At 36.3% G+C, this 12,962-nt stretch overlaps 2 protein-coding genes across 2 annotated transcripts; one reads left to right on the forward strand and one right to left on the reverse strand.

Annotated features, from left to right (window-relative positions):
- Positions 1-975: 975 nt before the first annotated feature.
- Positions 976-5,589, reverse strand: LOC137707428 (MADS-box protein JOINTLESS-like). Its single transcript, XM_068464186.1, has 8 exons — positions 5,408-5,589; positions 4,195-4,273; positions 3,105-3,169; positions 2,927-3,026; positions 2,806-2,847; positions 2,232-2,273; positions 1,987-2,141; positions 976-994 (listed from the first exon to the last, which is right to left on the reverse strand). The coding sequence occupies exons 1-8, from the start codon at positions 5,587-5,589 to the stop codon at positions 976-978; spliced, it is 684 nt and encodes a 227-aa protein (XP_068320287.1).
- Positions 5,590-11,730: 6,141 nt separating this feature from the next.
- On the forward strand, positions 11,731-12,060 carry LOC137724885 (uncharacterized). Its single transcript, XM_068463540.1, has one exon. It carries the CDS (start codon positions 11,731-11,733, stop codon positions 12,058-12,060), a length of 330 nt encoding a protein of 109 aa, XP_068319641.1.
- The last annotated feature ends 902 nt before the right edge of the window (positions 12,061-12,962 follow it).

Genomic DNA, 12,962 nt, shown 5'->3' on the forward strand with positions numbered 1-12,962 from the left:
AATGGTTTTGCTGAGCCACCTTGCAGATCAACCGCCACTTTGCTGCTCATACATATGATAACGTGTGAACTCATCAATGATGTCTTCAACTTCTTACGTTATGTCTCGCACGCATGCAATCCACGTTTTTTCTACTTCCGTATGTGCTTTCTTGCTATCAACATCTTGCATGCAGGATTTCTTGATTAGGAGCTCCTGCTTGATCACGAACACCCGCTATGGATGATGCTACGTTTTCAAAAATTGCTACGACCATATCAATCAAGGGGTCTGTTGCAAATGATGCCATAAAAGTTGATAAAAAATGCTCACTTAAAGTTGATTTCAGGGAGCAATCAATTGAATTTGGAAGCATGTCGGTAAAACACAATATAAGGAAGACGAGGTTGAGAAACGCATGTCTTTAGTTACGCCGACGCCCCTACGCAACAAGCGATATTTATGGTCAAAAGCTTCAGAAGGGCACGAGAGTCGTTCCACACCCAACTTAGTCATGAAATAGGATGGTGATGTTAACACACCCTATTTTACCACATACTATCAAACGCACCCTAAAAAAATATGAAACCAAATGAAAGAGCTGAGTGAGAAGTTAACAAGAAAGTATCAAAACACCACCGTACGAAAAAATCACCCACCAACATCCCTCAGTAACCCCATCGATTTGTTTTCACTTCACCGGTTCACCCCACCCTTAACCTAATTATCTAAAATAACAATAACACGGAAAGTTCAATGACAATTTTTTTGATTGGGTTTACTTGTGTATCTTTTGAGTTCAAATACAGGCAACTTTAACAATGATATATGTGCAGTTACCCCATGGATCCGTCCAAGGTTCGAATACATTACGCATTTTTTCATATAAATACAGTGGGGTTATATTCATGTGTTAAATGTTACATTCATATCTCATTCAACATTTAAAGTCAACCGTCCCAATTTGTAGAGAATACAACCCCCATTTACTTTCGGTCAACCAGAGTAGGGCAGCCTGCAAAAGAAAATAACAAAAAAGTAGATTGATAAACGCAAAAAGTTAATAAATATCATTTGAGCAGCATGCTAAAATAGTTTTTTTCTCAAATTCAAACCTCTACGGCTATGTTTGGATGAGAGATTTGCAGGTACTAGGGCATTCAGGATAAATTACTTAGAAATGAACTGCTTGTTAAAAAGATTAAGTACACAACGTGATCATCAAAAACCCATAAAGGATTTAAATTCTCGGTACTTGCAATTCCCTCATCTAGACGCGGCTTAAAAATGAACTAGGTATAAAGAATGTCCATATTCAGTATGTGTACAGTTCTAGAGAAACTACAATGTGTTTTAACTAACTTAGCTGACCACATAATGTAAGATCCACATGTGATCTCCCTAGTATTTCACACACACTACTAGTAAATAGTTTTTCAAGCATCACTCAAAATAGGATCTAATCATCAACCGTCACATTATGTGGTTTACTAAATAAAATCTGAAACCATTATCTTCTAAAAACATGATCTATCTAGCATTTTCCCCTTCATTAAAGTCAAAGTCTTGGTAGTAATTACCCCACTGTGTGTATCTCAATGCTTCCCTGCAGCTCAATATTTGAGTTTCACGCCGTCGTGAAACCTTCTAACGACAACTAAACGGTAACGATGTGGAAAAGAAAAATAAATTTTGCTTCACCATAAAAAGTGTGCATGGCTAAATTGTAAATGTGGGAGCTTACATTAATTATGTGGGAGATACTAGGCTACTAATAGCAGGCTACTACTAGGTTTTTCCAATAGCGGGTGTTAGCATTTTCCGTTGATGAACTACAAGTAGGCATGGCTAATTTAAAACTGGAAAATACTATATTTATAGCCAACAAAATATGCATGCAAAGAGTAGTGCAACTTCCTAAATGCTCTAGAAATATTGCTTCCTGAAATAAATATATCCATCGAAATTAATGCAGCACATCAAACATATCAGATGATTTAAGCGCACCCCAATTTTAGAGATGTAACTGAGCTGTCATAGTCTTGAGGACCGCTGTTAGATTTACAGAGATTGGTGACAGACTCTGATGACTGACCCTCCTCCGTAATCAGGTTCTCTGAATCGACATGAACAAGCCTCCGGCCATTAGATTTCTCCACCACCTTCAACAATCATACCAAGAACTCCCATTAGCAAATTAAGCAAGAATCAAACATATACTTAAATGAAGAGTCGGCAGAGAGATCTTATACTTGCTGTCTTAATCGTTCATTCTCTTCCGTCAATTGCATCGCCTGCACATTCATCTATATCATGTCAAGAAAAAAATTGGGACAAGAAAAGGCAAATAGAGAAGAGGAAATATTTGGAGGACAACATTGTCTGGACCTTACTGCCAATGAACTGCTCAAGCACTACGAATCTACTATCAAACAAATACACTACAATCTTAGTCAACTTTTAATGATACGTTTCAAATCCCGTTGAGTTCTCAGGCATTACGTAAGAGCTAAATTCACTGTAGGACAAAAGACTAGCACAACAGAAACTAATATCCCAATTAGAATGTGAACCACACATACAATAATTCGTATTGGTAGAACAGTTATTCATTAATTTTCAACTATTAGCTTGAGACATGGTTACCTTAACTTTTACGAACAAATTTTTTTGTTTAGTGATTCTCTAAATTGACATCGAAATTCGGAGTGCACGAGGTCTAGATTGAAACCTCCAATCTACCGTATGTCAATTATCTGTTAATTTATTACGTCAGAAGATGTAGCTTGGGAGAGTTGCATAGTCAAGAGTTAAAAGGTAACTAACATTTCTTTGAAGATCGTTGATCTCTTTCATAATCTTTTCACTCTGTTGAAAGACAACAAAAAAGTCCACTTATTAGATATTAAACAATTATATAGAGGCAAGCCTATAGAATAAAACAGACCTTTTTCTCTACTACGCCACCCAAGCCAGCTTCAAGGGACTTCTCCAATTGTTGCAGTTCTTCCAAACTTAGTCCTTGAATTTCTTCTCCTCTCATCTGCCTATAGTTCAAGGAGCTTATGTCATAATTAGGGACCACAAACTAGTAATTGTTTTTAAAACCAGAGATTTACAAATACCTAAGTTGATGACTTTTTGCTGCAATTTCCTTGCTCAACCTGGAGTAGTTGCTGTTCTCCACTAGCTACATCAGAATTAACAATGCTTTTAAGCAAAGGCCAAAAATCCAAAGATTGTTGATTATTTACTGTAAACAATACGTGAAAAGAACAAAAACCCAAAGATTTATCCATTTACAATTCAACAGTGATAAGTTTATCTTATACCAAGTCAGGATGCTAACAATAGAGAGCGAAGGACTTCAAGTAAAGAAGGCTTATTTTATGCTACCCCCCCCCCCCCCCTCCCCCCTCCCCCCTCCTCCCTAGAATTTGATTTTAATTTGGCTTTGCTGCCTGTAACTCAAAAATCACCAGTTCACTCCCTAAAACTCAAAGCTTGTTTCATTTTGCCCCCTTGGAACTCCATTTTGATCCCTTTTTGCCCCTTGAAACATGAAAGTCGTTTGTATAAAACTCAAAATTCGCTCCACATTGCCTTAGAAGTTAGATCTACTAATTTCTTCTGTGGGTTTGATTTGGGTGCGCCAGGCTAATCAATTTCTTTTTTATTTTTTTCATCTCTTCAATTTCTTTTAAACTTAATATTCTCTAACTGTTGAATGTTAAGCATAATGAAGATTTTGAATCAATATTGCACATGTGGCATAGCCTTATTAGGTGTTTGGTCCCACGTGTTTAAGAGGCGTATAAGTTGAAGTTTGAGGGGGCGTAGTTAAAAATAATTTAATAAAGAATGCGCGTTACAATGCATCTTAATAAATCTTGTATTGAGTTCATGCATGTAGTTTCCCTTTTTCACCTTCAAATGCATGCATTGTCATATTCTAGCTTACTAACAGAAAATATGGATGATCCAAAAATTATATTACTCTAGGCTATGCATGCCTACACTATAACATGATTTACAAATTTAGGAGTGCAATAATATTCTAAAAGAATTCGTTCTTATACCATTAAGTTTCAAAACTTGTCATGTTGCAATGGCTTCAAGTCCACAAGATTCATGTTACCAAGTTGGCTATGTATTATTGTGTACAACTCGAGGTTACCAAACTCATCACCACGATACGATACATAAAGGACCAACCTGTAACTCAAGAGATGGTTGTTCTAGTTTGTCGAGATTCTTTGAATGCAAGTTGTGCCTTTCTAGAATTTCCTTCATACTGCAGAAGAAGAAGAAAAAAACAATGCAGGTCACTAGCTAGGATAGCCAGAAATCTTCAAAACAATAGCATAATACAATATATATAATTATATAAAAGATAACACATGCGAGATGGAAAAGACAATAGGAAGTTCAATATTTGGTTTAGCATTTAAATTTTATTTTCATATTTTGGTAAACACTTGTCACACACTTTTAAACTTCAAGTTGCTATAAATATGTTTTTCCTTAAAAGCCTTGCAACGCGTATTAAGAATAAGTTGAATAACTGATAATAGTTACATGCACATGAACTCGTATATACAAAGTTTATAAACATTGAAGGTTCATTTATACTAATAAAAGAAAAACCCTATAGACAGAAATTACTCAAAAATGAATGAAGTTTAACTAGCTCTGATTGCATCTAGTCTCCTCGTTGTTGAAGGAGGTCTTGGTTCAAATTTTATTAAAGAGAATTTTCTATGTTGTTAAACAAACATAAAAGGTTAAAAAATGTGTCTTTGTTGTGTGATGTCACCCCGTTAGCCTCCTAATTCAACTTAAAATGCAACACCAAATATAGTGATGATTTGCCAAACTTGTATTCTTTCATCATTTTTGTATTACAAACTATGGCCTATTTGGTACAAACACAGCCAAAAGTAAAAGGAAATAACAGATTAAGCCACAACCATACTATAAAGGATTATCAAAATCCAAGAAGTATACAACAATTTTCCTTGACGAAATCACACTACAGAAAGTGAGAGAGTAAAAGCACATGGAAGGAAGTCACTCGCAACTTGATGAAGCAGTCCGGTCATGACTGTTCAAAACAACACTTCTCAAGTTATCAGAAACAGCAGTTGGATTAAGCCATACTTGTTTAATGCATATATGATAATTTTTTTGTGAGATCCAAATCTAACAAACAAGACAAACAACATCCACATCCATCTTGCGCTACAAAGACCTTCAATCATATTATTTGAACATCTAGTTAGTAGCTTGACCAGCTAACCTAGCCTGTTTCTTACTTCTTCCCATTCAGGTGGGTCTTCTCCTTCTTCATCTTCCCATTAAAAATAATATTACAGAAAAAAGAAAAAAAAATTGTGTATGCAAGTGAGAGAGACTGAGAGAGGGAGACCTAGAGCTGGCGTATTCAAAGAGCTTTCCGGTGGAAGAAAAGATGATAAGAGCAATATCGGCATCACAGAGAACGGAGAGCTCCTCAGCCTTCTTGAAAAGTCCTCTTCTCCTCTTGGAAAATGTCACCTGCCTCGCGGTCGCGTTGTCGATCTTCTTGATCTGAATCTTCTCCCTCGCCATCTCTTAATCTTCAGTTAAATTAATTCGACTTTTTTCTTCTTCTGGTTCTCCTCAAGAAGAAAAAAATAAGATAAAAAGAAGAATATTATAGCTTGTTTTGGAATGGAATATTTTGTTTTGTTGTTTAGTCTTATGTTTGAGTCAGAGAATATAGTCAGCCAAAAACTAACCAGAAAAGGCGAAGAAATTACAAGTAAAGGAAGGAAGGGCTTAATTGGAGAGGGACAGGTCCAGTGCCAGAACTGGCAGCATTTGGCCAAATTTAGCCAAAAATCCTTGGAGGATGTGGGGGGCAAAGGAAAACCCTAAAAATGAAGTGTAAGTTTTCTAGATAGAGAGAGAGAGAGAGAGAGAGAGAGATATCAAAAGAGAGAAAGGGACCCATCATCCATCTCCATCTCCATCTTTAGATTCTGAACCAGATCCAGAGTTTCAAGACCAACAAGTCTCAAAGGGAAAGAAATGCTTCCAACCAATTGAAGAAAAGAAAAGGATAAAGCTAAAGAAAGGTAAAGGGATTGTTTTGCTGATTAGGTGAAAGGGGATTTGTTGACGCTTTCAAAGTTCTGACTAGTGTCAGTAAATCTTGGGGAGATGTTTTGGTTTTTCTGCTGTATTTGGATGGGTGGATGGAGTTCAGAGCGGTTAAAACTGAAAAGACACCAATGAGAACATTGAGAAGTGGGGAGAGAGAGAGAGAGAGAGAGAGAGAGTGAATGGGAGGGAATTCATGCGGAAGTGTGGAAACAGAAGATACTTTTTATGGTTGAAGCAAAAGTCTATTTCTCTCGTTTCCACGTCTTTACCGTTCAGTTGCTGTTAAAAGGTTTAACGATGGCGTGAAACTGGAATGTTGAGCTGCAGGAAGCATTGAGATAATGAGGGGAAATACTAACAACTCTTTTTTACCTATATTTTTTAAAATCACATGGTTTGACAGTTGATTGTTAAATTTTATTTTGAATGATGATAGATAAATTATTTATTTCAAGTCATACGATCTACAAAATATAATATAAAAAAAATTATCTGTAGCATCACCCTAATGAGAAAATTTGTGTGAGACTTAACCTACTACTGAACTATGTTAAGTAGCATTACCAACCACTCAAAACTTGTCCTGTGTTAAGTTTTGAGTATAATATGTTATCACATAATTGTATTTAAAGTTATCATAATTAGATTAGTATACACCATTAGATTCATCTCATAGGCTCATGGACCATGTTTTCTCTTTCCTTGCAATTCTAGCAAAAAAAAATCTCAACTCAAAAACTATGTGTGATCAATTATGTTAATAAATGAGATCAAAACTGAAAAATATAAAGTAAAATGAAACTTTCGTCTTTGCTTGCATTGTGCCTTTGTTGTACAAAGATGTCTCATTCATCTTCCTAAAGATTTTGCCTTCAGCGTTCATCATCTTCCCATTTGCGTTTTGCACATCTGGAAAATATCGGGTCAAAAAAACAGTATCTTTTATTTATCTTTAGTTGGGTCGTTGTAGTTTGGTGCGTGATTTACAACGAACACACAGGTACAGGGTTTTACTTACTGGCATACTGCTCGGTGCAGTGCCCATACTGGTGTGACTTGTACCTGTAAGCCGTACCCTAAACCTTAAGTATTAGTAGCTTTTTACGGAGTGATCAGTGATCGATGTTGACTTGTCTTCCCCCATACCTGGCCAAGCATGTCCCTCCCTCGATCAGGCACTAACTTCTCTTTGAGATTCGATTTCTCTTTTTATTTTTATAACTAATCTTTCTTATTATTTCTTGGGTGCCTCCAATCTCATTTACTGCATTTGCTTTAAATGTGTGTGCTGTACTACTGTTGTTCACTGTAGTATCAAAATGATTGATTTTTTTATAAAGATAATAAAACAAAAAATAATAAGAATATAAAATATTAATGTTATTTAGTCATGACCGCATAAATAGGAAAGGATGGAAAGGATATCCAAACAGGAGGGAAGACAATCTGCCTCCATGCGTGAAGGGTTGGCCAACGAATCTCAAGTTTGGGCCTGAGACAATCTCCATCCGTTGGGCTAAAAGCTAAATTTTTTAGCCCGAAAAATTTAGCTTTTAACCCAAAAAGAGTTTTTCTGCTCCAACCATTCAGACCTAAAATTTTGGTCTGGGATTATGAAAAAATGAACTTAAGCTTTTTTTTTTTTTCTTAAATTAACTTTTTAAAAAAAAAATTATGTAGACTATCATAAATTAATTTTATGAACATTTTAATCTAAAAATATTTAAATTCCGATAAATATTGAAAAATCACTAAATCTTTCCACAAAGCAAGCCTTCAACTTTCACCAATATTTCAACTTTCACCAAACTTTTAACTTTCACCAATCATTCAACTTTCACCAAACTTTCAACGTAAGTACTTCTTCCTCTCTGGAATGTATTTGTTGAGGTCCTTCATCATCAAATTTATTTCGAACCTCTCTGGCTCCCTATCCCCTTCTTCCTTCATTTGCAAGCGCATTCGGGCCCTTTTTTTGGTGAATTTTGAGTTAAATAATTTTTTTTAATTATTTTAGCTGTTGGATTTAAATTTGAGCCATTAGATCTGTTTTTTTTTTTTTACCGTTATATTTGATTATATTCGATGGGTTGGGTTTGGTGGCCGACACATGTGATGATAGCGGGGCCCACCCTGTCGGGCGTTGAAGGGCTCAGCCTCCGTGCAATGAGTTGGGCGCGTGATCGGACCGAGAGTGGTCTAAGAAAGGGAGAGTCCACGCGTTTCTGGGCTATTTCTTTGGGGGAATTTGGCCCTCAATTGGTATTTGGCTTGGGTTGGGTTGGGTTTTGGGCGGAAATAGGGGGAAATTTGGCATTTAGCCTAGGGTTGGAGAGAGTCTAATGCGAGCAATAGCTTACTAGGAGATTGGTGTTGAATGATGTATTAATAGGGAGCATGCCCATCCATATGTGTAGAGTTTTCTATGTTATGTGTCAAGATCTAGCCAAGTTGTATAATCTAGTGGATGGAGTTGTACTTGTACTTTGACAGTATTGAGGATAATCCTTGTAGATATTATTAAACTTTTCTGATTAATAATCTTAATCTTAATCTTCTGATTAATAATATTAATAATCCTTGTGTCAACCTACTTTATCAAGATTAATTATTAATGCTAAGGATTATCTTGAAAAATCACTAATAGGATGTAATTAGGCTTCCTTGTGTAACGGAACTTATCTTCAATGAGGAAAGCTTAAAGGCATGAATTAGTTATTAATTCAGACCTTAATTTGCCTTGTATCATTGCCATGAGTAGAGGAGCTCGAAGAAGTGGTAGTCAAATCTTTTTCTCCACATATGCCTTACACAATTGTTGTGTTGCACCTCCTAAGTGCAGAAGGTGTAGAAATTCTAATTTGAGTGGGCCAACCAAAAGTTAATTTATTGACTGTATAAGATTATGAGCTCTAACTTATAATAGTCTTCGAGAGATGGAGTCCAATTGCATTTTGATTTAATTTACTCTACTTAAAATACAAGACTAAATAAACCTAGAGAGTAATTATTTTCCAAACAAGAAAGAGAGAAAATCAGATGAAATTGTTCCCCTATCCCCAATTTTCTTTTTTGCTTGCCTGTGAAAAGTTGTTTTTCGTCTTTGTCGTTGTGTGTAGCGACTCCAAGGTAAGAAAAAGAAGAAAAAAAATTTCTACAATTGTGGCTCGACTGGAGCCACAGGAGGAGTCAACGACACAACTAAGAGGAGTATCGATGTAGCTAGATGTTGCGAATTAGGTAAACGAAACTTGGAACCGTGGTGCCGGAGGGCTACCGCGGATCGGGTCGCTAAATGAAGGATAAGCGCTCTGCACTCACCGGAGCTGGGTTTGGGAGGCCTCTCTAAAGTCATTAGGTTGTAGCCTACTAAGGCTGCAAATGTAGTTGTTGTTGCTGTTACTTGGGTTGAGGCCTAGCACACGAAGGTGTTAAGCTGCAATTAGGTGCCCAATCTTTCTTCCTCCTTTTTTTTCAAACAATTTTAAATATTTTTCGGTATTTAATGCACGATTTTTTCAAAATGTCTTCCCCCAAGAGTAAGTGTAATGAATACCCCCCACCCAAGTATCGTCTTGGTGGTCTTTTGGGAAAGTATGATACTTAGAGCTGCTTATGTGAAGATTAACTTTGATGATTTGTTCCGAGACTTCCTTAAAGAATTTAAGCATGCAATTTCATCTAGTGCTCATGTGAAGCAGGTGGAGGATAGATGTAGTCAAGAGTCGTGTGTTGAGGCTGCTTTTGCATGAAAGAGAGTTATCACATTCCATCCGTACTACTTCATGTTGGGATTCACTTTTCCCATGTTGCGCTTCTACCAAAAGGTGATCTACTCCATGAAGTATGCTCATGCGCAGTGTTATCCCAATACAATTTGTGCGATGGTGGGATTTTCCAACCTTGTTCTTTCATATGGAATTGCCCATCGATAAATTCTAGTACTTCTTCAAAATGGGCCACAAGGATGGCATGAGGCAACTAAGGTTTGTGCCATAAGCTCTTTGATTCTTCAAGCAAGAGTGACCATAAATGGGCCAAGAAGACTTTAAAGGTCAGTGGTAAGTGAAAGGTCCAACTCTTTAGCTGAGTTACGTGTCTCAATGAAGTTTATTGAAGATAAGCAAATTGTATGTGCATTTCATATCTCTATTTGTGTTGCATTCTAACTAGTTTGATTGTCTAACCAGTTTAGGGCACTGACTTCTAGTTGTCTAGGCACACAGATTAAGACAACCTACATGGACTTTTTGACACCTTTATGATGGAAATTCTGATTTTCTTGGGTATATTTGTTCCCTTGGGTTTCAGATTATTCCTTTGAGAACTTAGTTTTAGAGAAAGAGTTGCTTTAAAAGCTTAAAGCTTGCATCTTCTCCATTTATGAACCCTAACTGCCAAACCTTCCTCATTTATTAAACACCCAATCATTGTATATTATGGTTGCATTGTTTTTAAGGTTTTGCATTTTGTCTTGGTCTGGTTTTAAGCTTTAAATTCGTTTTGAGACCAAGCTTTTGGATTCAAGTTAGATTCTTCCTTCAACAATTTGACTAGAGAATCTGACTGGTCATTTGACTCCAAATTTCATGTGCATATCATAAAATCATATCATATCATTGATCTTGTTGATCTCGGTGCCACAAGGTGATGAGCTCAGAATGAGCTACCACTTCATGAAGATCGAATGAGTCCATCTTGTGTAAGGCAAGGTTGCACAAAGGTGAAGCTGCTCCGTAGATAAGGATCTAGGAATTGAGCTTGTGTAATCTTTGTATGAACCTTTGTTTACACTAGTGGATTGGACTCAGTGGAAAGTCCTCAGCTTTTTAACCCAGATGTGGGTTTTTCTAGCCAAAAATATCTTGTTTTCAAGTTACGTTTATTGAGTTCAAGTTATGCTTATTGTTTTACACATCCCACACACATGTACATGGTACATATATCTGTTGAACATCTAAATGGTATGTATTTACTGTTATGCTCACTTGACACATTGATAACATGCAACGAACTACAGCCTTGCTGACTATGATAGTTTTTGGAAACTGAAATTGGTATTTAAATCTTAGATTTATTGACTAACAAATCTATCTTAGTTGACTAGTGGGCTTGACTAGTTAGTCCAATGGATTATAATTTTTATAAACAGTTTATTCCACCTGGTACCAATTTCAATTGGTATCAGAACCTTGCTTTAGATATATATAAAGTGATATCTAGGATTTAATGGTATTAGGTAGAATCTCACCATGGATCGTGATCGTGTTGGTAACTCATGCAATACACCTCCATTATTTGATGGTACAAATTATGTGCTTGGAACGAGAAGTTTCAGATATTCCTTGAGGCTCAAGATCTTATAGCTGGTGATTATCTCATTCTTGAGTGGGAAGCTCCATCGAGGCTAGTCAATAGAGAGTCTGTGATTAAGCCAAAAGGTGAATGGCCTCAAGGAGAAATTGCTTCGACCATAGCTAACAGGAAAGCAAAAAATGTTATTGGTTTTGCCATTTTGTCTAATCAATTTGCTCATGTTCGAAATTGCACAACGGCCAAGCAAGCTTGGGATAAACTCTGAATTCTTCATGAGGGTGATAAACAATGAGAGATTTAAAGCTCCAAATGACCCTTTCAAATTTTGAAGATTTGAGAATGCTCGAGTTTGAGACTTTCTCAGTTTTCTTTGAGAAAATTGAAATGTTAACAAATGAAGCCTTGGGTTTGGGGAAGCCTATTGATGAAACAATTGTGGTTCAAAAGATTTTAAGATACTTGCCCAAGAGATTTCATGCCAAGAAGGCTGTCATTCAAGAATTTAAGGACCTAAATGAGATCAAGCTTGAAAAATTGGTTGGGAAACTCATTACCTATGAGATGAAGCTTGACATAGATGAAAGTGACTCCAAGAAGAGCAAAAGAGTAGCCCTTTAAGGTGTTGAAAAAAGTGAGGTTGTCGGTGATGTGTGTAGACATATCTCAGAATATGATCTTGCCTTATTTGTAAAACAATTCAGAAGGATTCTCAAAAACAGAGGAAAGGGTTCAAAATGGTTTAGTGAGTTAACAAATAATCAAGAGAAACAATCTTCTAGAGTGGAGAATAAAGGGTTCACTAGAAAAAGTGACAAAGGTTTATTAAAGGTACTTGGTCTATACTTTGCATGTGGTGGAAGTGGACAAGGTTTTGTGCTAACACCAAACTTCTTGGTCAAAAGCGCAAAAAGGAAATGATGGTTACTTAGAATGATAACAATGAACAAGGTTTTGTGCATTCTGATGAGTCATCAGATAATGAAGAAAATGTTGTTGCTTTTGTTGCTCCAACTGAGGAAGTGTCTCTAAGTGATGATGATTATGTTCTGAATGGCAATGAGGAGATGTCTTATGATGAATTGTGCATCAAGTATGATTCTCTCTTTGATGAGACTTGTACTACAAAAGTGGAGAAGATTGAGCTAACTACGAAGGTTACTAAGTTACAGAAAGAAAACAAGTTTCTTCGTCTAGTTAGAACTGAACTGGATAAAATAAAATTAGTTATCTTGAGGCTCATGTTGGGGAGCTAAATGAAAAGACTTCCAATTGCAATGAAAAAGTTGAAAATGATGGTGTTATTACTACTCTTGAAGCTCATGTTCAAAACTTGCTAGAATCTCAAGATAACTTGATGAATCAAATTTGAAGGCAAATAATGTGATGTATCATGAGGCCAATAAGAAATAGCTACTTGAACTGAATGAGGCAAATGATAAGGTTATTCGTCTTACTATTGGGGCTGAAAAAAATAACAAGATGCCGAGTATTAGGAAACAACACGGTGACAAAAATGGTCT

The sequence above is a fragment of the Pyrus communis genome, chromosome 1, assembly GCF_963583255.1.
Source record: "Pyrus communis chromosome 1, drPyrComm1.1, whole genome shotgun sequence".
Taxonomy (NCBI): Eukaryota; Viridiplantae; Streptophyta; class Magnoliopsida; order Rosales; family Rosaceae; genus Pyrus; species Pyrus communis.